General features: G+C 33.9%; 2 protein-coding genes and 1 non-coding gene across 3 annotated transcripts; 1 reads left to right on the forward strand and 2 right to left on the reverse strand.

Annotated features, from left to right (window-relative positions):
• Positions 1-1,389: 1,389 nt before the first annotated feature.
• Positions 1,390-1,528, reverse strand: LOC125197613. The gene has a single exon (XR_007172149.1). It is a non-coding gene; the product is annotated as a small nucleolar RNA Z247 (small nucleolar RNA).
• A 4,479-nt stretch (positions 1,529-6,007) lies between these two features.
• Positions 6,008-7,619, reverse strand: LOC125193043 (ethylene-responsive transcription factor ERF054-like). The gene has a single exon (XM_048090748.1). It carries the CDS (start codon positions 7,356-7,358, stop codon positions 6,255-6,257), a length of 1,104 nt encoding a protein of 367 aa, XP_047946705.1. The 5' UTR covers positions 7,359-7,619; the 3' UTR covers positions 6,008-6,254.
• Positions 7,620-13,361: 5,742 nt separating this feature from the next.
• LOC125197501 (DEAD-box ATP-dependent RNA helicase 16-like) lies at positions 13,362-20,313 on the forward strand. Its single transcript, XM_048096256.1, has 16 exons — positions 13,362-13,688; positions 13,770-13,928; positions 14,004-14,093; positions 14,213-14,341; positions 14,896-14,996; positions 15,604-15,718; positions 15,941-16,072; positions 16,733-16,798; positions 16,927-17,100; positions 17,480-17,575; positions 17,752-17,889; positions 18,807-18,889; positions 19,106-19,143; positions 19,230-19,444; positions 19,768-19,876; positions 19,978-20,313. Exons 1-15 carry the CDS (start codon positions 13,440-13,442, stop codon positions 19,825-19,827), a joined length of 1,845 nt encoding a protein of 614 aa, XP_047952213.1. The 5' UTR covers positions 13,362-13,439; the 3' UTR covers positions 19,828-19,876; positions 19,978-20,313.
• The last annotated feature ends 3,007 nt before the right edge of the window (positions 20,314-23,320 follow it).

Raw genomic sequence — 23,320 nt, forward strand, 5'->3', positions numbered from 1 at the left:
CTATGTGTCTGTGTTTTCTTTCAGCTAGCCCGTTCTGCTGTGGTGTATAAGGACAACTAAGTCTATGATGAATACCACTCTCCTTAAGAAAACCAGATAAAGCTTGATACTCACCCCCCCAATCAGTTTGCAAAACTTTAATCTTAGAAGATAGCATGTTTTCAACTAGGGACTTGAAGTTTTGAAAGACAGAACAAACATCACTCTTTCTCTTTAGGACATATATCCAGGTGTATCTGCTAAACTGGTCTATGAAGGATACATAGTAAGTGTATCCATTTCTTGAAGTAACTGGAGAAGGACCCCAGAGGTCACTATGGATGAGCTCAAGTGGAGCAGAAGAGACAGTATTCGAGTGAACATAAGGTAATCGATGTGCTTTTGACACACAACAAGAATGACATAAAGACTTGGTTTTCATTGATTGAAAAGGAATATTACAACTATGAAGAGCTTCTTTAACTACATCAAAAGTTGGATGCCTAAGTCTTTGATGCCATAAGGCAAGACTAGAAGTGGAATGTGAAGGCTGAACTGATGTTGAGTTCACAGAGGGTGGACTTCGAGCTTGATTGAATGAGAAGGTGGATGGAGACTTTGGCTTGACAACAGACTGCTTGGCATTGAATTGATAGAGACCATTTTCAAGATTGCCCTGGAGCACGACCTGCTTGGTTGCCTGATCTTTCACAAGGCAGAAAGTGGGGTGAAACTCAAAAAAGACATGATTGTCAGAGGCAAATTGAGATACACTAAGCAAGTTCTTAGTAATATCAGGAACGTGAAGCAAATTTTTAAGTATGAGTTTTCTGGAAGACAAAGAAGTATTAGCATATTGAATATGACTATGACCAATATGAGCAATTTGAACCCCAGAACCATCTCCTAAAAGAAGTCTTTTACCTCCTGTATATTCTGATGAAATTGCAAAATTGTTGAGGTCATTGGAAATGTGGTTCGTTGCACCAGAATCAGGGAACCATGATGTGGAACTGCTGCTGTCAAAGTTGTATTCTGAGGTAGGTGGAGGTGTAGGAATTTGAGCATATGAGTGAGGTCTAGCCTGAACCAGATGAGCTGAAGGACTTGGAGAGAGATTTTGGTGTTGCTTTCTTGGCTGCAAACTTTGTGGAGCAAAAGTATGCTCAAAACGATACCAACATTTACTGGCTGTGTGTCCTGGTTTCTCACATAACTGACAAATTAGTTTTCCAGAACTTCTACCACCTCTACTACTTCTACCTCCTCTGAATGATCCTCTAGCAGAAGAACCACCTCCGTTGTACTGAGAAGAATACTCCTTTCTTTGACCAGATTGTTGAACAAAATTAAGAGATGGTTGAGATCCCTCTGAACTTCCACCAGATCCATCTATACCCTCAAGCCTTGATTCAAAACTGAGTAAAAGTGCGCAGACTTCTTTCACTGTCCAAGGCTCTATCCTGGATGAGATTGATACCATTATTGGATTATAATCTGATCCAAGACCACCCAAAATATGGAGAATCTGATCATCTTCAGCAATAACACATCCTGCTGATCCCAATAAGTCACAAAACTTTTTCACCTTATTCAAGTATTCCATCATCGGCAGAGACTCCTTTCTCAAAGCTTGAAATTGCATCTTGTATTGCATAATCTTTGCCTTAGATTGGCTAGCAAAATTCGTTTCCAAGGCATCCCAAATATCTTTAGTTGTTTTCAAACCAACAACAATAACCATTGCACTCTCTGAGAGTGATGATAGAATCAAGGCCGATAGCCTCTGATCTTGTCTTTTCCAGGCTATATATTCTGGGTTATTCACCAGAACTTCACCAACCTTTACTTTCATTGGAGGTGCAGGTTCATCACCTGTAATATAGGACTCAAGTCCATGGCCCCAAATGGTAGCTTCCATTTGTTGCCGTCACATTAAATAATTTGCCTCCAATAGCTTAACAGAGACTTGAAAATTTTGTGGCAAAGATGGTATTCTGGCGGAAGAAGTGGCATTTGACTCACTTGAATTGCCATTGAAAGTACGAAGAGATAGCAACAAGTCAACAAGCAGAGAAAAAAAAAACAGAATCAGGATCCTGCTCTAATACCATAAAAGAAAAGCTTGGGAACCATTGGAAGAGAAATATGAATATGTAAACTGCTGAATACAGTGTATTGATTCAATTTTGTCAAGAAGCTGATATAGCTTAAATACACATCTGCTGATCGATCTAGGATCACAAAAGACACAAGTAACTATATCAAATTAACAACAAAAGGAATTGCAAAAGACACCATAATTATTTCTTTCACTTCTCATCTTCTTGTGCAGGCAACTTATAATCTTCTTCACACGACTCATTAACATCATGCACTGCTTTGATTTGAAGGGTAGCATTTACAACATCTTGAACATGTTCTCTAATACTTTTCACCACTTCCTCTGACGTCGTCATTTTCATCATCTCAACTGAAGTAATCAATCTATGAATGTCAATGATGTTGTAATCTCTCCTTTTCCTACTCAAATGCGAAGTTGAAATACGTGGTTTAGAAATCGGTCCTATCAGAAAAATATTTTGGCTATTCAAGACTCCACCAATTTATTGCTGTAGGTGTGTTACTTGACAAAAATCATCACTGCACTTTGCAATGTGTCCAAATTATTTTTGCACGAATTAATAAATAAATAATGGTCATTATTAGCATATTTGACAGGTCATTCTGAAACTAAACTTAGATATAAGTTGGTAATTTTTAAACAATTAGCCACTTGTATAGTTATTAAGTACTTAAAAAATAATCTTTTGTAAAATAAATACTCTGTGTGTCAGCGAGAAAGTTTTAAATCTTCAAAAGTGGATCTTGCGTGTAGATTCTACTGATATTGTGGGCTGGGCTTTGTAGGGTTTTTTAGGGCCGTACAATTTCATAAAACTGGGCTCCACTTCGAAAGCCCGTCACTGCAATAACTATTCTCCACGATATAAAAGAAATAGTAGTACTCCATAAAAAAAAAGTTTAATTAAGGCATTGCTTTATTTTTTATTTGTGCATAGTTAGTAGCTAAAAGACCTATTCATTTGAAAACAAGTTTGTAATTTTGTCTAATCATTCGTGATTTGGAATAATTACATGAAATTTTGGCTTTAAAATTAAGGTATACCTCAAATCTATTACTCCCCCGTCCGCAAAATGTTGTCCATGTTTGACTCGGCACGAGTTTTAAGAAATGTGAAGAAAAGTGAGTGGAAAAAGTTAGTAGCATGTAGGCCATACATTTATGCATTAGTTAATGTGAGTATGAGTTAATGGAAAGTGAGGTCAATTTACTAAAAAAGGTAAAAAAACAAAATGGACAATATTTTATGGACGGACCGAAATGACAAAACTGGACAACATTTTATGGACGGAGCAACTACTGCAATTTATATCACTCGATTTGGAGATACAAGTATCATTCATTCTTTTATTAGTTATAGGATTGGTAAATCCAACGTTATGGTATATATACTCCTACATTTCTTTAACTTCATTTTTTTTAAGAAATAGCAAAGTATGATTCATAATAGGCTGATAAATTTATTTGTAAGAAAATAATACTAAAATGATAAACAGTGCCATATATATTCCATCCTATAGTAGCTATTTAAGGGTATGCCTATTGCTTTTTATTACTAGAACTAGAATAAAAAAGATTTGTAATCTCGACTTAATTTATTATTCTATTTTCTTCTCCTCTTCATATTTTATTCTTTTATTTTTTCCAACTTGATGTTGAATTGATTAGAGAATAGAAGAATCAATAATCTCTAAAGGTACATCTCGAAGCTATAGCTTTAACCTGAAAACATTGAAATTTAGTCTTGGTTTATATATTGGCTTAATTAATGGAAAACCAGTCAAATTTACTACCTAGATTGAAAGGGAAAGAACAACTAACCTAGTGTGGACGGCACTAACCTTAATTACCCTTCAAATTTTAGCCTCAGAGGCAGTCTCCCTCCACCTAAAATAAGCATTATTCAGATTGACTTTGTCTTTGTGCACTTAATAATTAATAAAATTTTGTGTATGAAATTCTATGAGGTCGGTCGTCAATGATTGATGTCTATCACAATTCACTACATTGGGCGGCTTCACGTAAAAGTAGTAGTCACAACAACTCCATTATTTGCTTTACCATTTTGCAGTTAAATTTACAAACCTATGTCAATAAATATTGATAAGTTGAATTATAATCAAATACTAATCCAATGAGATTACTAACATAATAATAATAATAATAATAATAATAATAATAATAATAATAATAATCCAATAAGATTACATACATACATATGATAATAATAATAATAATAATAATAGTGGTAGTAGTAATAATAATAATAGGAATAATAATAATGTTCGCTATATATTTCTTGTTTATTAATTTAATCAATACGCATTGAAATAAATACAATTAAGAAGTAGGAGTATTAATTGTTACAATTACATAAATCTCGTTAGTTTGCATGCCTAATTACCTCGTCCTAGATTATCTTTCATTCAAATTATTGGGCCCACTCCTTTCATTTTAAATATAGGTACTAGTAATATTCTCCACAAACTGAGGGAAAATAAAAAAGAAGAGCCCTACCCCAATGATATCAATGTTGGGCGTGATTGGTTAAAGAGAAGACCAAAAATTAGATATTTATAGATAATAAAATAGTATATTTATTTTTAATCATATCATTATCTTTAAGCATCCAATTGAATTCAGATTTCTTGACGTCGCAATTAAGAAATTAAGATGATCTCATGGGCCGGTTATTTGGCCCCACCCTCAGCACACCCATGACATTTTTAACACTAATTGATTGATTAATAAATAGATTAAATTTGGAACGCATGCCCATTATGTTTTGTATTTTTTGTAATTTACAATATTTATAAGTGATAGATGTGGCTATGTGGTTGTTAATTATGTTAGAACTAAGAAGTCTCGAACTCTCGATTATAATATAAAATCTGTACTGATTGAAGGTATGATTATGAGATTATCTGATAAAAAATACAATCTTTCGGACATTTTTCATTTAAGAGTTTATAACTATTTTAATTGTACTTGTTTTTAAATAAGCTGAAAAATTATGTGGGGGCAAGTGGTAAATTGGTGTAGTGTGTCTGTGTGTGGAAGTTGTGCTATTTGCGAGCATGATATTATACCGAGGAAACTAATAAAATATTTTGTATATAGTTGTAAATATTAAAAATAATCATTTAAATTCTAAAGTAGTTAAAAATAGCTATTTTTTTATATTTTCTCTTTTCATTTTTGTAATAATCAACATTCACAAAACTCTTTCGTTGTGACCATATTTTGCATAGAATTTGAGTATTTTAAAATCATAAGGGTTCTTAGCGTTCCATACTTTATTTGCTTAGTAGTAGTATAAATAAACAATCAAAATATCTTTTAGACGTGAACTGACCAAATTTTACCACAATTCACAAATCACAATCATTAACCTTCTTAATTACTAATAGTGAATCAACCATGCAACCACTATACTTACATTTTTTGTCGTGGTCTACATTTTGCTTACAGTATTATATTGCAACAGCGTGTTTTTAATCTTTTATGGACTATATTTTTTTTTATCTTCATAGCAAAATAGAAATTTTGGTTATTAAATATTTGTGTATTTCATAGAATCATGGTAAAAATGTAATTACATAATCATGTTTCACGTGAAAATGGATATAATCAGAACAGAACAAAATATGATTAACGTGATCCTATTTGTTGGGAAATGCGAAAAGACCAATAATGATTTTGTATTACTACTACGTGAAAGCAAAAAACAAGAAATCTTGAAATGCAACCATTACCATATTAAGTACTACTCCACTAAGTAGAATCTAGAATTAGCAACCAACAATCAAGCAACATTCTAAGCAAAAGTGGCATGCCATGAATTTTAAAACAATTAACTACTGATTAATTTCCACCTTCCTTAGATCATGGCAAAAACAGATCTAATGAAACAATGATGGATAAAACCACTAATAGTAATAGAGGAGATCACAAAAAATGTCTCCTGATTTTACAAACTTCAAATAAAACTAAAGCTAAAACTAAAACTAAAACTAAAACTAAATCACACACACTCACACATTCCCATGCAAATTGGCCTCTAATACACAGCCCTCTGCATCTGATGAGAGTTAGAATTGAAGAGGAGATGACTAAAAAGATGTTTCTCCTTTTCTAGAGAGAGAGAGAGTTATTTCCAGAAGAAGGGTCTGACAGCAGAAGAAGTAGAAGAAGATGATGAATCTCTGTTGTCTTGTTTGTGTGCATCACAATGATTTTCAGAGTCTTGTTTCTCAAATGGAACAAGATTTGGAGGAAGCATCAAATTATTATTCGAATCCAAATTGTCCCACACCGCGCTTCCCGGGCCCCACCCCGCCGGAATCGACTCGAACCACTCCTCTTCCTCCATGCCACCCCACACCAGCTCCGACGACTGCGATGCGCTGCCGGCATTGTCTCCGTCTTCCACTTCCTCAGCGGAAGGCGGGGGCTCCTCCTCCTCTTCATTTGTCAGTGTCAGTGCCAGTGCTGCAGCCGCTGGCACCGGCACTGACGGAGGAGCAGCGGAGGAAGAGGAATTCTCCTCTTCGTCCGCTGCTATCGGCTGAGGTACCGCCGTTTTCCCGATAAAAAGGTCGGGAAAGTTGAGCCTCGCGTTCTCGCCGCGGAGCTTGAACGCTTCGCGGTCGTAGGCGAGGGCGGCGTCCTCGGCCGTGTCGAACGTGCCGAGCCAGAGGCGCGTGCGGTTGCGGGGGAGGCGGATCTCGGCCACCCACTTCCCCCAGTGGCGCTGCCGCACGCCCCGGTAGAGCTTCGTCGCCGACAGGGGCATACCGGGAGGGCGGAACAGAGGCTGCCCGAGGCGGCTCATCATCATCATGCGCCCCCTCGGGCTCAAATTGAGGGAGTCGCTCCAGTACTGCAGCAGCATCTGCTGCTGCTGCATAGACGCCGCCTCCCCGGCAAAATATGGCGGGAACGCCGTATTTTGCTGGTGGTGCGGCGTGAATGAGATCATCTGCTGCTGCGGCCGGAACAATGGGGTCGGATTAGACCCCGAGTTCTCTGGCGGCAGCGAGAAGGGGAAATACGGAGGCGGAGACGTCATTGCCGGTAGAAGCGGCGGCGAAGTAGATGACGAGGAGTTGTGGCGGCGGTCGGGGCTACGGACTTTCTTGAAAGGGCGGTTTGAAAAGGAAGCAGGGCAATATTTTTGTCCTTCGTCTCTCTCCCAATCCATTCCAATCATCTTCTTTGATTTTCCTTTACTCTTAGATGAACATGAATCCATATATGGATGATTGCTCTGTTTTTGTTTGGCCGCTCGCTCTTGATTAAATCTCAAATCCCAGATGCTAAAACTCACTGGGAAATTGAATCAGTAAATAAACTGTTACAAGAACAAGGTGGAAAATGTGATGAGGAGGCTGTGTAATAACTAATAAGAGAGCGAGCGGCTTCACAGAAAAAAACAATGAATGACAAATCAGGGTGTTTTATATAGAGAGATGTGAATTGGGAGAGAGAGAAGAGAGATGATTGTATTTGTGGCTCTGTCTAATGTGAGGAAGAGAAGGATATGAGATTGCTGGGTTTATAAGCATACAGAAATACAGATATTTTATGGCGTGTGAGACGTATCGTGCTTGGTGCTGGGCCCACGCGGCTTTCATTTTTTTTTTCCCTATTGATTTACTACCACTTTGCTTTTACTCCACTCTTGGGATATATTTACTGTTGTAGAAAAAATAGTACTAGTACTTGTTATCATACTTTCCATATAGTATTTGTTAAATTGCACATAACAACGACTAAACCCAAATTGGAGGTCGAAAAAATAAAATTATTGGTCGGAAAAGTGTGTTAATGTAGCGGGTTGGATCAAAGGAAGAAAATCTTGAAGCTATATTCTATAATACTGGCCTTGTGACTCTCAACTTCTTTATGAGTCTGACTCTGTTCTTTTTATTTGTTGTGGTAGGGGATCCTTGCGTTGATTGATTTTAGTTTTGGGCTGTCTTTGATAAATTTGTTTTTCGACGTGATAGATTCGTTGATAGTTGTTTTTTTAATGTTTGTTTTGCTTGTTTTCAAGACTTTTTTTTATTCTCAATGTGTCTTTGTAGCTCAATTTGTCCTTTTAAGACGTGAGCATTTTGATTTATACAGAAAAAAAAGTTATGTATTTACAGTTGCAAATTTTTCTTATCATAAAAACAAAAGAGCTAGGATCATAGAAAGAAAAATATCTCATCTTTTTCGCTTATTTTTAATCTAACACAGGATAATTAAGAAACAAATTTTATGATGATAGATTTCATCTTCTATACTACTACTACTACTAGTTAATCAATTTGTAAGTGTTCAACTTGTAAACAATATTATCTCCAAAACTAAAGTATTTCAATCAGGACAAAATTGTAGACTAAAAAACGATCGTGGGTGGCATGACATATAAGTGTTAAGCGATAGAGACGAGTTTAAATTAGACATAAGCATCTAAGTCAAAACAATAAATTAAGCATAAACATGGTGGAATTTGTTGAGCTGAAATTGGAATCCAACTAGCTTTGAAACAGTGGCCAATCGGATCCCACCACCTCAGCCTTGCGGGCGGCGGCCGTGCCCATTACCGGCGATATTTTGTTCCGTACGAGACGGTGGCTAATTCTCATTGATCCTTTCTTTCTTTGTTTTTATATGCGTGTGTGCATATGATTTAAAAAATTCATTCCATTTAGATGAAGTCAAACACTAGCAAACCGAGTTTGGGAGAATAGATGTCCTCCATTATCATGTTTGAGAGTTACAGTTTATTTTCTTATTATAAATTGTTTTAGTACAAATAGAATAAGGATAGATACGTACAACCGAAGAGATGATCATTTCATTATTATTTTAATGAGAATTTTGAAAATGATCAGTTGGTACTATTAAATATTTTGTGCGTCCTATAATAGTTGTCACTCTTGCGGTCTTTTCCACAATAATTGTCACACTTTACTTTTATTATAAATGGTAAGTAGATCTCATATTCTACTAACTCACTTAACTTACATTTTATTATAAAACCAATATAAAAAAGTGGATCTCACATTCCACTAACTTTTCCAACCAACTTTTCTTTACATTTCTTAAAATCCATGACCACAATAAGAGTGACAATTATTGTAAGACAGAGGGCAATGACGGACGCAGGTGGGGTCGGGTGGAGTCGACCGACCCCACCGCCGTCAGATGAGGCTGTCGAGAAACTTCATTTTTTTGACCTCCGACCCAACGCAGCAGCATCTCCGACCCCATACAGCAGATCTCCGACCCATGGTTTGGCCTTCATCAGAGTCACGAGAGGACTAATCAGTTGGATTAATAAGGAGATATTGGGGATGGAGGAGAGAGACAGTAAAAAAATAGGAGTAGAATCGATATACATCAGTAATACTCCGTAGATTAAACGATTCCCCACTTATTTTATTTAAGGGATATTGGCATCTAATATCACGAAACTTTCAAAAAGTTGGGTTTTTCCCACGAACTTTAAATTGACAAATAGTATCACGAACTTTACCCCGTGTTTGTTTTTTCCTACGAATGAAAAAATTCATGTTATTTTAATAGATTGAAGAATAATTTTGGAGGGTGCGCTTCAAGAAAAACTATCTTCAAAAATTGAAAAACTTGAAACTTTCAAAATTGTTGTCGAGAAATTATGAAAAAAAATCGATATCATAATATTATTTGTGGGAATTTTTTCATTCGTGGGAAAAAAAAACACGGGGTAAAGTTCATGGTATTATTTGCCAATTTTAAAGTTCGTGAGAAAAATCTAACTTTTTTAAAGTTTCATGATATTAGATGTCAATATCCCTTTATTTAACAATAAATTAGATGAAAGGGCATCACGGCATATTAAAATATAAAATCAGTCGGTTTGTTTTTACATACATATTGATGGCTTAATTAGTTAAATTAGTTAGGTTATCACCATAATTATTACATAATATATATGTTATTAATCATAATTTCACTCTGTTTTTATTTCATTTATTAAGTTTTTAAAATTAGTTATAAATTACCAAGTGATTATTATTTTTATAATATTTTCTTAATTTTTTTTATATAAGCTGCAAAAATATGATGGTGGTGTATGATTGAAAAAAATCTTAATACATATATAAAGGGAAACATTTAATTACTAGTATTATAAATGAAAGAAATTTGTTAGTAGATTTTGTTGAATATAGATATTCCTAGGAAAAATATCATTCAGAAGATATGACTATATAATTTGAATTATTTTTAAATAATTATTTTTTTATATTTTTTATTAATTAAATTATGTTTTTAAAACAATTATTCAATAATATTATTATTATTATTATTATTAATTATGTATTATATCCGACCCCACGAGTAAGGTCCGTGATTGACAGAGGGAGTAGATGATAATACAATTGATATATTTTATATTGACAACTGTCAAGTGAAATGATTTGTCTGATCGTGTCGTCAACTTATTTTGTTGTGCTTTCAATTAATAAGTTTTAAAATTTTTATATAAAGATAGATTCCAATTGAATCACTCTTATAACTTAGTATACTACCATGTACATAATATCTCTATTTTTGAAATTGAACCAGGCTGATTTTATTTAAATCGCTTTTATTATTAATAATATTATTGTGTACGTGGTGATGAAAATGGACGATATGAATGATAAATTCATAGTACATGTATTTCCATTTTGATTTAGATATAATTGTTTTATATCCAATGGAAAAGTTAGCCTCTATTTTTTATTAAATTATTGCAAACAGATAAATCTGTAAAATGTGAATTCATATATAAATTCATTAATATTCATGAACAGGTTTTAAAGGTGAATTATGCAAAAGAGTCTAATTATATACTCCTAGTATGCACAAATTATGTAGTACTAGTATATTGTATACTTGTAAATAAGCTGAATTGAATACTAATATAACATATTGAAATTTGAACCTAAATAATAATGTTTTCGTCCCGCTGATATTCAAATACTGCTCAACATTTTTAGATCGAGTTAGACTTCTAAGTTATTATCTTGTTGTAAATAGTGAGATTCTAAACGAAACAACATGAATATATATCTTTCAATGTTATAGTAACTTTTACGGTTGACTTGAGGATCTTCATTTAATCAGGCCCCCACTAAGTTACGAGTTACAAACTGCTGCCTAAACAGATCTTGTATATCTAATTGTCCGTAGCGGAGAAATTTATGAGCTCATATTGGCATTGATTGCATCACATAATTGCTGGGAGGTTTAATGCTGTAGGTAAGAAAAAGTGAGAAATTTATGTCATTATATTGACTTTTTAATTGAACAGTCTTTCATTTTAAAATTTTGGCAAAATAGTATGGGTCTTATTTTTATCATTTCATATTTGAAGAAATCGTTAACCTTTATAAAAACATAAATTAAAAAAATAGTGGAATATGAATCCTACCTTCACATATTAATACTTCCGCGGTATTAAAAATGTGTATTAGGGCCTTTTGTATTCCCCTTAGGATACCGTCAAATTTTGAGGTGAGATTTCTTACTTTTATTAACGGTTTCATGCTTGCTGTGGAGTTTTCTACAACATGGTATTTCGGATGTGAGACACTCCATCAATAAGGTTCGCATTCGCAGTATGCTCTCACAGCGGCAGGTTCGCTTCTATGCATTCACATAAAAGAAATCGGGGCAATTGACTTTCTTACTATTAATGGCTATTATTCTACGCCTTGTTAACTTTTATTTTCGTCGCAGAGTTGGGTGAGGTTCTGAGAGTGATTTTATTGGTGATTTTTGTCATTGTTTTTATATCTCTTTAGATTTTGATTACTTGGTTGCACCTGACTTGTGGCTTCCTCTTTCATTCTCGTTTGGTTATTGGGTTCAAATAATTTTTGGACTTAAGCTTTGTTTGGAACTATTTCGGTTATATTTACATGTAGATGGTCCATTTAACCCTCACCTTCGAGTGTTTTGATTTAAAAAAGAGATGGAAAGTGGTAAGTAAGGCCATCAGTCTTTTCTTCCAAAAAAAAAAGGACCATCAGTCTTAGCTAATTCCAATGGTACTTCAGAATTAATCCCATTTTGTGTTTTAGAGCATAACTCATCCCATTTATTTTTAGGTTTACACTAACACAAATTTAAATTACTCTCTCTTTCTCGCAATAAGAATAACATTTTACAATTTCAGTTCGTTCCACAATAAGAGTCACATTTCACTTTTACTATAAATAGTAAGTAGGTTCACGTTTCACCAACTCACTTCACTCACATTTTATTATAAAACCAATATAAAAAATAGACTCTATATTCCACTAACTTTTACGGTCACTCTTTACATTTCTTAAAACGCATGCTCACACCAAATGTGGCTCTTATTGTGAAATGGAGAGAGTACTCTACTTTTTAAGTACATAACCGTATGACATTTGACGTTAATGTAAGTTGAAGTGACTCTAATCGAGTTTTAATTGTTAATTAATTACTTTATCCAATCTAACAAGAGCGCGGATCGAATAGATTTAGGGATGTCAATCGGGTTGGCCTATTGGGTTTCGGGTCAATCGAGTGCGGGCTAATCGAATTGTGATTTCTTTTGGGTTGTAAGTTTAACCCTAACCCTAGAAGCTCGGGTTTCGGGCTAGCACAACGGGTTAATCGGGTTGCTACTGATAAGAGTAACATGCGATCAATCCAATAAATAATGATGAAAATTAGTTATATTTATAAAATGTAAAAATATTTAATTATGATAAATTTGAGATATATGCTTAAACTCAATCATAAACACGATCAGATACTACTATTTGAGATATTTCATAAAATTTTAATGCATGTTTTAGAAATTTAAACATATTTTAGTGAATTTGAAGTTTTTAATTTATTTATTAATTACTATATTAATAAAAATTCAATATATAATTTGTACTATATTTAATATAAAATTGAAAGTTAAGTATTTTTTAGGTATTTATATTTTAAAATTAATCAATGAAGTGTCGTATTAGGAATAAAAAAAATTGAATAATAGAAATTTTATCGGATTTTCAGGCCATCCCATCGCGTTTTTGGATCTGTCCTAAAAGGTTGCGATTAATCCGGGCTAATTGAGTTTTAATTTTTATGAGGATAGAAAATTTCAGTTTAACCCTATCAATGTGGCGGGCTATTGGCTAGCCTAAATGTTGCTGGCTAAATTGATATCGCTAGACCCTAGGCGAAGTCATTCCGACCCGGTCCAACCCGTCTCAGAGTTTCTGAAACAAAAACCCCTGCTAAACCCTAATCCGCGTCGACACCTTTCTCTCCAATACTCCCAGCTTCAATGGTGAAAAGAAATCGCCAACCACAGAGCGCAAATGATCAAGAAATTGCAGAAGATAAACCGGTTGTTGCAGGAGAAGTAGTAGAAGAAGAACATGTTGCTGCAGGAGAAGTAATAGAAGAAGAACAGGATGACGACGAGCGGAGCTTCGAAGAATTAGGGCTCGAAGCCCGACTAGTTCGTGCCTTATCGAAGAAATCAATCGAGAAGCCCACTCCAATCCAGCGCGTTGCTATCCCTCTCATCCTCGTATGTATTCTTCATAAATTTGCCATTACTTATTTCAATTGTTTGTTTATTAAGCTTAGTTTGTATTTTCTGTAACCGCAGGAGGGTAAAGATGTGGTGGCTCGGGCAAAAACCGGCTCCGGTAAAACATTAGCTTATCTTCTCCCGGTGCTTCACAATCTGTTCGCTGATTCGCCATCCAAATCGAATCTTGCTCCCGCCGTGTTTATTCTTGTTCCAACTCGAGAGCTGTGCCAACAAGTATGTGTCTTTGAATCTAGTTTCTGAAATATGCATTTATCCTGGTGGTTATTCATTTACTCGTGAATTATCAAGGTTTATTCGGAAGTGACGTCACTGATTGAGCTATGCAGAGTGCAACTAAAAGTTGTTCAGCTAAGGAGCACGATGTCTGCTTCTGACTTGGTCGGTAAATTTAGTTCGTCACAATAATCAGTTTGGGATCTTCTATGCTGTTATAATCAGTTCTTATTTTAAATGTGATCGTGCGAAGAATGAAACTTCTTGTTCCCTTTTTCTCATAGAAAACGTCTTTGGCTGGGCTTCCTGATATTGTTGTATCAACTCCTGCTTGTGTACAAACATGCTTGAAAAATGGTACTCTTCAAGCTAAAGCTCTTCAAGAATCACTTTCAGTTCTTGTCCTTGATGAGGTATGCCGACCCCTTTTGTCCTATTCACAACTTCACTTAATAATTTGAATTTTGAACACAACTAGAATTTGATTGATGTGTAGACAGTAGAACACAGGTATTATCGAATTTGTTTGTAGAACCAATGCAGTGCTTAGTGGTTCGTTCAGAAAGTTTGTAGACAAAACTTATAGGCAAAGAGAGTGGACTCTATGAAAGAGTATAGACCTGCTCGTCTGCTTATATATATCTTGTATAAGCTGTAGATACTAGATACTATCTGCGTAAATAATGTATTGATATATCCACTGACTTTTTTATAATCTATTGATATTCAAGATCTGTCATCACTTAACTGTGTTAATAATAATAACAATAATAACAATAATAACTAGTGGCCTACCACAATAAGTATTATAAACTTATCAGCCAAGATCTCCAATGAATCATTAGATTTACAGTGTCTTCACTGAACTATAGCAAGTTACAAGGGCGTAGTTTTTATGGATGCTCATCAATCCACTTAATGTTGATACAATTGTACTATGTGATTCATTCTGAATATTATCTCTCAGGCAGATCTTCTGTTGTCATATGGATACGAGGACGATATAAAAGCACTTACAGCTTATGTTCCTAAGCGCTGCCAGTGCCTTCTCATGTCTGCTACTTCAAGGTTCATTTCATTTATAATACTGCTGCACTAATTAGTTGATAGTTGGATTTTTTACCTTGACCATTAGTACTGAAGTTAGTTGGCTCCATGGCATACTGTGGCTAGAATCCCTTATATGTGTCATTTGTCAATGTGAGTGTTGACATACTTGGGTGTGTTATCCCTTCAAACATACAAACTTCCACACCTTAACATAGTATACAATACTGTGTATACTGTAAACTGTAAATCATTAAGTTGGCATTTTATTCCTGAAAACAATTTCTTGATTTCCAGATCAGTGGGAGTCTGCTGCTATTTCTTTTTTGAAGTTATGAATTGTTATGATCTGGGTACTGGGAATATTTTTATAAACTCAGTGAGATACATGCTGCTTATTTTCAGATGACTATGACCACCTTCTGTTTCTTCTGCGTAATTACTGCACGAAATGTTTAAGATAGAATCATACACATCACATATGACATTCTTTCATCATGACATCCATCAATGTATTTTATTGCTCTTACTCATCAATCCATGCATATTTGCTTTGATGTTGTTCTCACTTTGTGAACTGAGAAACATGGCTATCTCTAATGCCTCCTTTGACCTGCATGTTATTCAGTGCTGATGTTGAAAAGCTGAAAAAGCTTATATTACATAACCCATACATTCTAACACTACCAGAGGTGGGAGACGTAAAGGATGACATCGTCCCCAGAAATGTTCAGCAGTTTTATGTAAGTTATCCTTATATTTTTCAACACAGTTGTTGAAGTAAATTTTCTATTCTAGGCATGCTACTTTTGTATATTATGGGCACTGAATAACTGTTTAGTTTACTCAATTTTTGGTGACGTATGTGTAAACTCATGACCCTTTTGAGTCTGTCTCAGTGGATTTTGATTTCAATCTGTTGCCTAATAATGAACTTTTTGTGTTTGATCTTTTTACTTGTGTAGATTTCGTGTAGTGCACGTGACAAGCTTATCCATATCCTTGCTCTGTTGAAACTGGAGCTGATTCAAAAGAAAGTGCTGATTTTTGTTAATTCCATTGACACGAGTTTTAGATTGAAGCTATTCTTTGAACAGGTAAATGGTTCACCACTCAACCATATGGAGTGATGTTATATTGATGCCTAATGAGAATGAAGTTAACTAATTTTATGTATACTGACCATAAAACATATTACCACAGCCCAGCCTCAAATATTTCTTGGTAAAACATTGAGAAAGAGTCGAAATGTTTCCAAATGTATCCCCTTAAACCATTAGCATTAAGAAAAGCGCATTCTGTTAGTGATATTTTCTGTCTGTTGTGAATCTTGTGATTTACAATCAGAATAATTGAACAGAAACATTCCAATCACTTACAAGTTATGGGGAAGCAACTAATTAAAAGAGAATTGAAAACAGAAATACTTGCAGATACAAATGAGAAATAAAAACTGCCTACTCTTGTATGTAATTTGGAATTCGCCTACATAAATATGCATATATAGTTGCATACATATCACTGTAAATAAGGAATAACGATTGTGTTTAGACCTGTTATCTTTAGAACTAGCTGCTGAAACTAAGCATCATTGGCAAGTGATTGTGGCTTTGTGTCGTCTAATATAATAGCTCCCACTGTTGTTTGCCCAATGCTATGTTCCAATAATGTAGTATCATAGTTTAACTTGAAGCTTAATTCTTCATAATATTAGGTTATTGGGGATCAAAAGTCTGACCACTGTTTCAATCTTGCAGTTTGGAATAAAATCTGCAGTTTTAAATGCTGAGCTGCCTCAGAATTCTCGCCTACATATTCTTGAGGTACTAGTTGAACTTGAAATATTCTCTTTGCTAGTTCCGATTGAATGTTATGCTGTTCGTTCTTTAGTCAAATTGAGAGAACTTATGTTTGGCACCAATTCTAAACCTTTTATTTATTTTTATTTCAGGAGTTCAATGCTGGTCTGTTTGATTACCTTATTGCAACTGACGACAGTCAATCAGCAGAAGAGCAGAATGATAAGGAAACTCATTCTTCTAAAAAAAAATCTAAAAAGCATTCCAAGAAGTTGGATGCAGAATTCGGGGTAGTAAGAGGAATAGACTTTAAAAACGTATACACGGTGAGCTGATGATTGGTCGTCAACTTGTAGTTACTACTTAGCTGAGTATTCTCTGATTGTTTATGTATGCCATTCTGGATGGGCTTGTGGAGATAGTTTCCTTCTAATCTGTATTACCTACTCCTTTTATGTGTGAAATGAACTGAAGATTATTGTATGACTAATCTTATACATTTGCAATTATGCCACTTCATCTGTTTGAAACTTGTATGCTGCCCATTCTGACTTAGTTGTCAATTTCTGCAACCCTGTTTATATGTGAAATTTGTGATTTGGAATTGTTTCATCAACAGGATTTGTGTACTACCTTGCTTGTTTATTTGATAATTATTTCAGATAAATTGATGCTGCATGCCTGCGCTTTCTTACTTTTTTATAGGTGGTTAACTATGACATGCCTCAAACTGCACCTGGATATGTGCATCGGATTGGACGTACTGGAAGAGCATATAATACTGGTGCTTCTGTTTCTCTAGTAAGATTATTCATGGGATCTCCATTGCACCTTCAAAAGGACTTATTACTTACTATTTGTTTCACCTTAATTGAGCGAATTCTTTAGTAGCAGCATTTATTGAATATGCTGGAATTTTCTTATACCTTTCTTTAATTATGGAATCTGATTCAATCATCTGATTAATCTTTGAATAGGTTTCTCCCGAGGAGATGGAAATTTTCGAAGAGATCAAATCTATTTTGGGCAAAAATGATGCGGATGACTCCAAATACATTGCTCCATTCCCTTTGCTTAGTAAAAATGCCGTGGAGTCCTTGCGCTACAGAACCGAGGTAGATTGAATTCATTATTCATTTCAGGAAAAGCTCATGTTACAAGTGGCAGAATTCCTTGAATACTAGTATTATGTTATATTTCACACCCATATTATTTGCAACTTGTAAGATTATGCAGTTCACATTGTGACTCTTCTTCTGATGTCTTGATTCTCTTTTCCTTTTCTCCATGAAGCTATGTGGTGTAAATTAGGTTATGTAGAATATCTGAGGCTATACTTCTCCACACAATCTATCTGACAATTTTCTTTTAAATACTGCAGAAGCTTGACTCACATTCTTTTAAAATGTGGGAATTATTTATTTTTAATCCAAAATTCCAAATACTTTAGGAACACCTATATAGTTATCCGTCAATGAGAAGGGCAATTGTTGGAAAAATTGATTTCTGAAGCTTGGAAAATCTATACATTGAAACTAGTATATGATAACTTCTGTACATTCTAAATTTCCCCATTGAAGTCTTTAATTCACCGGTAACAATTGTTTCAACAATCATGAACTCTACCCTTCTCTAGCTTCCAATCCCCCATGCGCCGGATAAGGCATGGTTTAAATATTATTCCCACATTAGGTCATTTGTGACCTGTATCCTGTCAGTGATAGTTACTCTTTGTTGCTCCCAAGGCATATGCTCTTAATTTTGCTGAAAGTGAAACCTTGTTCAGAAGTGCAGAAAGTACCAGCATTGTTTCTGTAGGCCATGAAAAGTAAAAAATGCCCTTTAAGCACAACCTACAACTTATTTGAGCTGTCTAATTAACAATTACAGTTGCTGTATTCAGTACTTGAATTAATCACATAACCATATTTTCGAATGTTTGTATTGAGTTCTCAGCATAAAACATGCATGGTTTTTTACTTTATTTATAATGATTGGTTCTTAATGCATAACCTTAATTTTTTCATTTCAGGATGTTTCGAGGAGTATAACAAAACTTGCAGTGAGAGAATCACGAGCACAGGATCTAAGAAATGAAATTCTCAATTCTGAGAAGTGAGTTATCTTCTGACAAGAGAGCTCTTCTGGGAAAAGCAAATTGTTTCTTCCCTTTTTTTGTTTCTAGTGCTATATGTTTGAGACTTTACTTAAGAGTTACTTTACCCTTTAGTTATGAACCCAGATCTTTTAACTGCAGTTACATGTTACTAGTATTGATTTTATCTTGATTACTCAAAGAATGCTGCTTGTCTTAATTCTGAAAATGTGTAGGTTGAAGGCTCATTTTCAAGATAACCCAAAGGACTTAGGTAAACTGAAATCCTACTGGGTTAAAAAAATTGATCAATTTTTTTGATAGTTGATACTTGTTATAACTGTTGCTTTCTTTGGATAGATCTGTTGAAACATGACAAAGTTCTGAGCAAAAAGGAACCTGCTGCGCACCTTCGTGATGTGCCGGAGTACTTACTTGACGCAACAACAAAAGAAGCTAGCAAGATTGTAAAGCTTGCTAGAGCTGCCATGGGAAATACTGGTTCTACTAATCGCAGAGGTTTCAAAGGAAAATCCAAAAAAAGTAGAGATCCCTTGAAAACATTCTCCGCTGAGGTAAAATACTTTCCTGCTCTTGTCGTCCACTTTATTCTCTTCTTTGCTAGTTGCCTCACCTGATAACGAACACAGACCTTATCCAATTATTCGTTCCTGGTTGAGATGTATTGAATGGCTTTCTCCAATTTTCCATTCTTCTCCCAAACGATTGCATGGCTCCAACGTTGTTGCATTTGAATTACCTCTTCATGTAGGATTCTAGTATAATTCTGTGATGATAATTGATATTGTCAACTGGGTGCATTCGCTGCCAATAGCTACTGTCAAATGCGGTTATTTGCTGTATGATTTTGTCATTTTACACAAAGTCATGGTTTCAGGCATCAAAGCGGGGCCGTAAAGGCGGAATGAAGAGGAAAGGTAAGAACCAGGATGAGTGACACTCACTAACACCAGAAAACATTATCGTCTTATTGAAATTATATTGAGGTACGAATCTCCATATACACCAGCTGTGAAAGTCCATAATTCGTATGTGTGCCTTGTATCTGCATTGCCTTAATATAAACAAAAAAAAATTAATTTTGCAGGATAGGAGGTGAGACTTAAACCTTCATTACAAGGACATAATAGCAGTGTGGAACACTCCTTAAAAGAGACATTGTTATGGAGCTCTACTCATACATGAAAATGATACAGGCACTCGGTTCTTAAAAGAGATGTGTTGGAGATTTATTATAGGTTCACTGGAAATTTTGATTATATGCAAGCTAATTGTTTATATATTCAAGAATTATAATGTTACTTGGCTAAAAATTTTGGGCATCCCTTTATTGGGTTTCAACTTTCAAGTGTCACGTTCCTTCGGATATCTGGACTTCCTTGATAATTTTTGTTGAAGACGTAATATAAAGAATGTTACTCCAGTTTATTGTTGCGTCTGGTAATTGAAATGATCGCCAAGCACTCTGGATGTCGGGGTATGATTTTTTTAATAAATTGAGAATTTATTTATTAATAGATAATTAAAGATAAAAAGATTAATACTGTAGTACATAGTAAGATATTTAAAACAAAATAAAAAATCAAATTACGCTAACTTTTTAGTTTTGGATTTATAATAACAGTGGTTTAGCTCCTATGCTAATGATTTGAAGACATTAATGGACTGTTTGGTTGCTTCTACAAAGTCCTGTCGTCTTCTCTGTTCTACGATAGTCATGGTCATCGGCCTGTGTCTCTTTGTGGTGGCCCTTCTCCACGACATATGTTTCATCCATCCCACGACTTGCCAATCTATTTTGAAAAGAGTGGAGATTCATGGATGATCGACATCCACTTTGGAAGTCTCATCATGGTATATACTGCATTTTGGTGTCGGATACAACCTATAGCAGCATTTGGCCCCAGCTTACATCATTCAAAAGCTTTAAAAGAAAGATTCAGGAAGTGGCTCCAAAAGGTATTTCGTGTGTAATTGGAAATGGGTCCCACATAAGATTTTGGCACTACTATTGGTTGGAAAGAAAAATTAAAAGAGACTTTTCCTTGATTGTTCGTGTTGTCTACCCAAAAAGAACGTTATTCAGAAAAGAAAACGGGGAGTGATGTGAGGGTGTCTTGTAACGCCCGCGGCAAGAGTAATAGGAGTACTCCATCCCATCCCTTTCCTAAAAATAGGACCTTAGTAGTAAAAAATAAGAAGCAAAAGAAATAGGTAAAGTAAGAGAGAGGAAAGAAAAAAGTGTGAAATTAGTGTTAGTGGACTGTGAGATCTATTTTCTAAAATGGAGAGTTTCTATGTTTAGAAAACGGACTAAAAGGGGGAAAAATTATTTTTAGGAAACAGACGGAGTATACAATTGATGAAAAAATAATTTCGACTTGAATTATAATTTGTACTGAAATTCAATTTATTTATATACATTTTCTATTAACATTATTATTAATTACATATTTTTAAAATTATATTTGAAAGACTTATTTTTTCTTTGTCGTTATTCATTTGCTTTTGGCATTAACGATAATTATATGATATTATTATTTATTGAAATTATTTTTTATTAAATTAAAATATGATATATGATTTAAATTAATTTTTTTTTTGTATTATTTTCGTTCAGTATTTTAAAATATTAATTTTTGGAGTATAACTAATAATTTTAAGAGAAATAAATGAGAAAGAAGGAAAATAGAAAAAAGATAAAGAGGAATAGAAATCATAACTAAATTAAAAGAGTGGAGAGATGAGTGATTTATAAATAAATTAGAAAAGATAGACACAAATAATTTCGATGTACTAAAATACCCCTTAATACAAAAAAGTAAAAAAAGTAAAAAAGTAAAGAAATGGAAATAAAGTCAAAAAGAAATAACAGTTTCTCAAATAAATTAAAATTTTATCCATATACCTTAAATGCAATTTATTTTCACAAAATATCTCAAATATATATCTTATATTGTGTAGATACCATTTTTGCAGTTCACTCAATTATATACTAGTAATAGTTAAATAATTGCAGGATGTTTATGCACTAAAAAAGGAGGATAATGATAAACAAGTTAAGTGGATTGAACAAAGAGGAAAATAAAAATATAGGCATTGAAAGGAAAAAAAGATTAAAGAGATATATAAAAGAGACTACTATTGCACAAACAGAGCCTATTTATTTGTTTTTAAATTAAATAATACCAGTAGTACTATATTGTAATCATATTAGATGCAGGGCAAGAACGTCTCAATATAAAATACTACCTTCTCGTCTCAGCCTAAAGGAGGAAAATTTCTTTAAGATATTTTGACCTAAACATTTCCTTTTTAATGATAATTAGTTCAGTTCAATTTTCCGTACATCTTTTTATTCTTTTATGTTTTATTTTTTTCTTAATTTATTCTCTCTTTTTAATTTTGATTTCCTTTCTAATAAGTACAATTTGATTTACTAAACACTACTATCTAAATTTCTTATGTGAAAATAAATAACATCTCACTTAGGTTGGATCATAGAGTGTACAAATTTTATAATTAGTATAAAATAATAAAAATTACATAATAATCGCTATTATGGGTATGGCAAAGACACTATATTTCTAAATTATTGCATTAATGATTAATAGCTGTTGCACGTAAACTGATGACTCTGTTTAGAAGTTAGACATTTATTCATAATGCTATAAAACAAAACCGAAAGGTGAAGATATAATGATTGGAACGTAGAGGCCCATTAATTTGAGATTGGTAAAGTCAATGCTTCTGCGACCAAAGTAATAAAAGAGCCCGGAAAATAATGGAGGATTATTAAATATTTCAATTGTTGTTTTTAGGGTTTCATAACTTTGGAAACACAAATAGAAAATTAATTTTTATTTTATTATTTTTGCAAAATATTGTGTTACTGTATTTATTTGCTTTCTAATACTTTTTCTATACAAATAACTTTTTTAAAAAGTGGATTAATCTCTTGTAGCAATATGAGTTAATTATATATTACCCTGATATCTGTCACGGGTTCAATTTGCGACTAGATAAATGTAAGTATCTTTTCATGTAAAAAATATTTATGAATTTAATTAATAAACCGAGTTCACACGATACTTTACTAAAACTAATTTAATTGAGCAAAATAAAGGTGATGATAAGAACATTATTTTCAATTCATATCCTAAAATTCATTTTCCCCCTTTCCACGAGTGCCATTAGTCCTATTTAATGTAATTGAAGAATCTCTAAACCAAATCTACCTAGTTTTTGTATGTATATGTATTTATCTTTCCTTTTCACTTTTGAATCGCTGTCTCTCTCTCATATAGTGATACTCCATTCTCATCTCTCTATCTGCAGATATTCTTCTTCTAACGACTTATAAAAGCCATGGAAAGTTTATTACACTCCAAACAATTTTTTCTTAAATTGCTCCAAACGGTTTAGGCGTT

This window comes from Salvia hispanica, chromosome 6 (genome assembly GCF_023119035.1).
Source record: "Salvia hispanica cultivar TCC Black 2014 chromosome 6, UniMelb_Shisp_WGS_1.0, whole genome shotgun sequence".
Classification (NCBI taxonomy): domain Eukaryota; kingdom Viridiplantae; phylum Streptophyta; class Magnoliopsida; order Lamiales; family Lamiaceae; genus Salvia; species Salvia hispanica.

Coding starts and splice junctions, on each gene's coding strand:
- LOC125197501 (XM_048096256.1), top strand. CDS start 13,440: ATGGTGAAAAGAAATCGCCAACCACAGAGCGCAAATGATCAAGAAATT. Junction 17,101..17,479: donor ACTTTAAAAACGTATACACG/GTGAGCTGATGA, acceptor ACTTTTTTATAG/GTGGTTAACTATGACATGCC. Junction 18,890..19,105: donor GAAATTCTCAATTCTGAGAA/GTGAGTTATCTT, acceptor GAAAATGTGTAG/GTTGAAGGCTCATTTTCAAG.
- LOC125193043 (XM_048090748.1), bottom strand. CDS start 7,358: ATGGATTCATGTTCATCTAAGAGTAAAGGAAAATCAAAGAAGATGATT.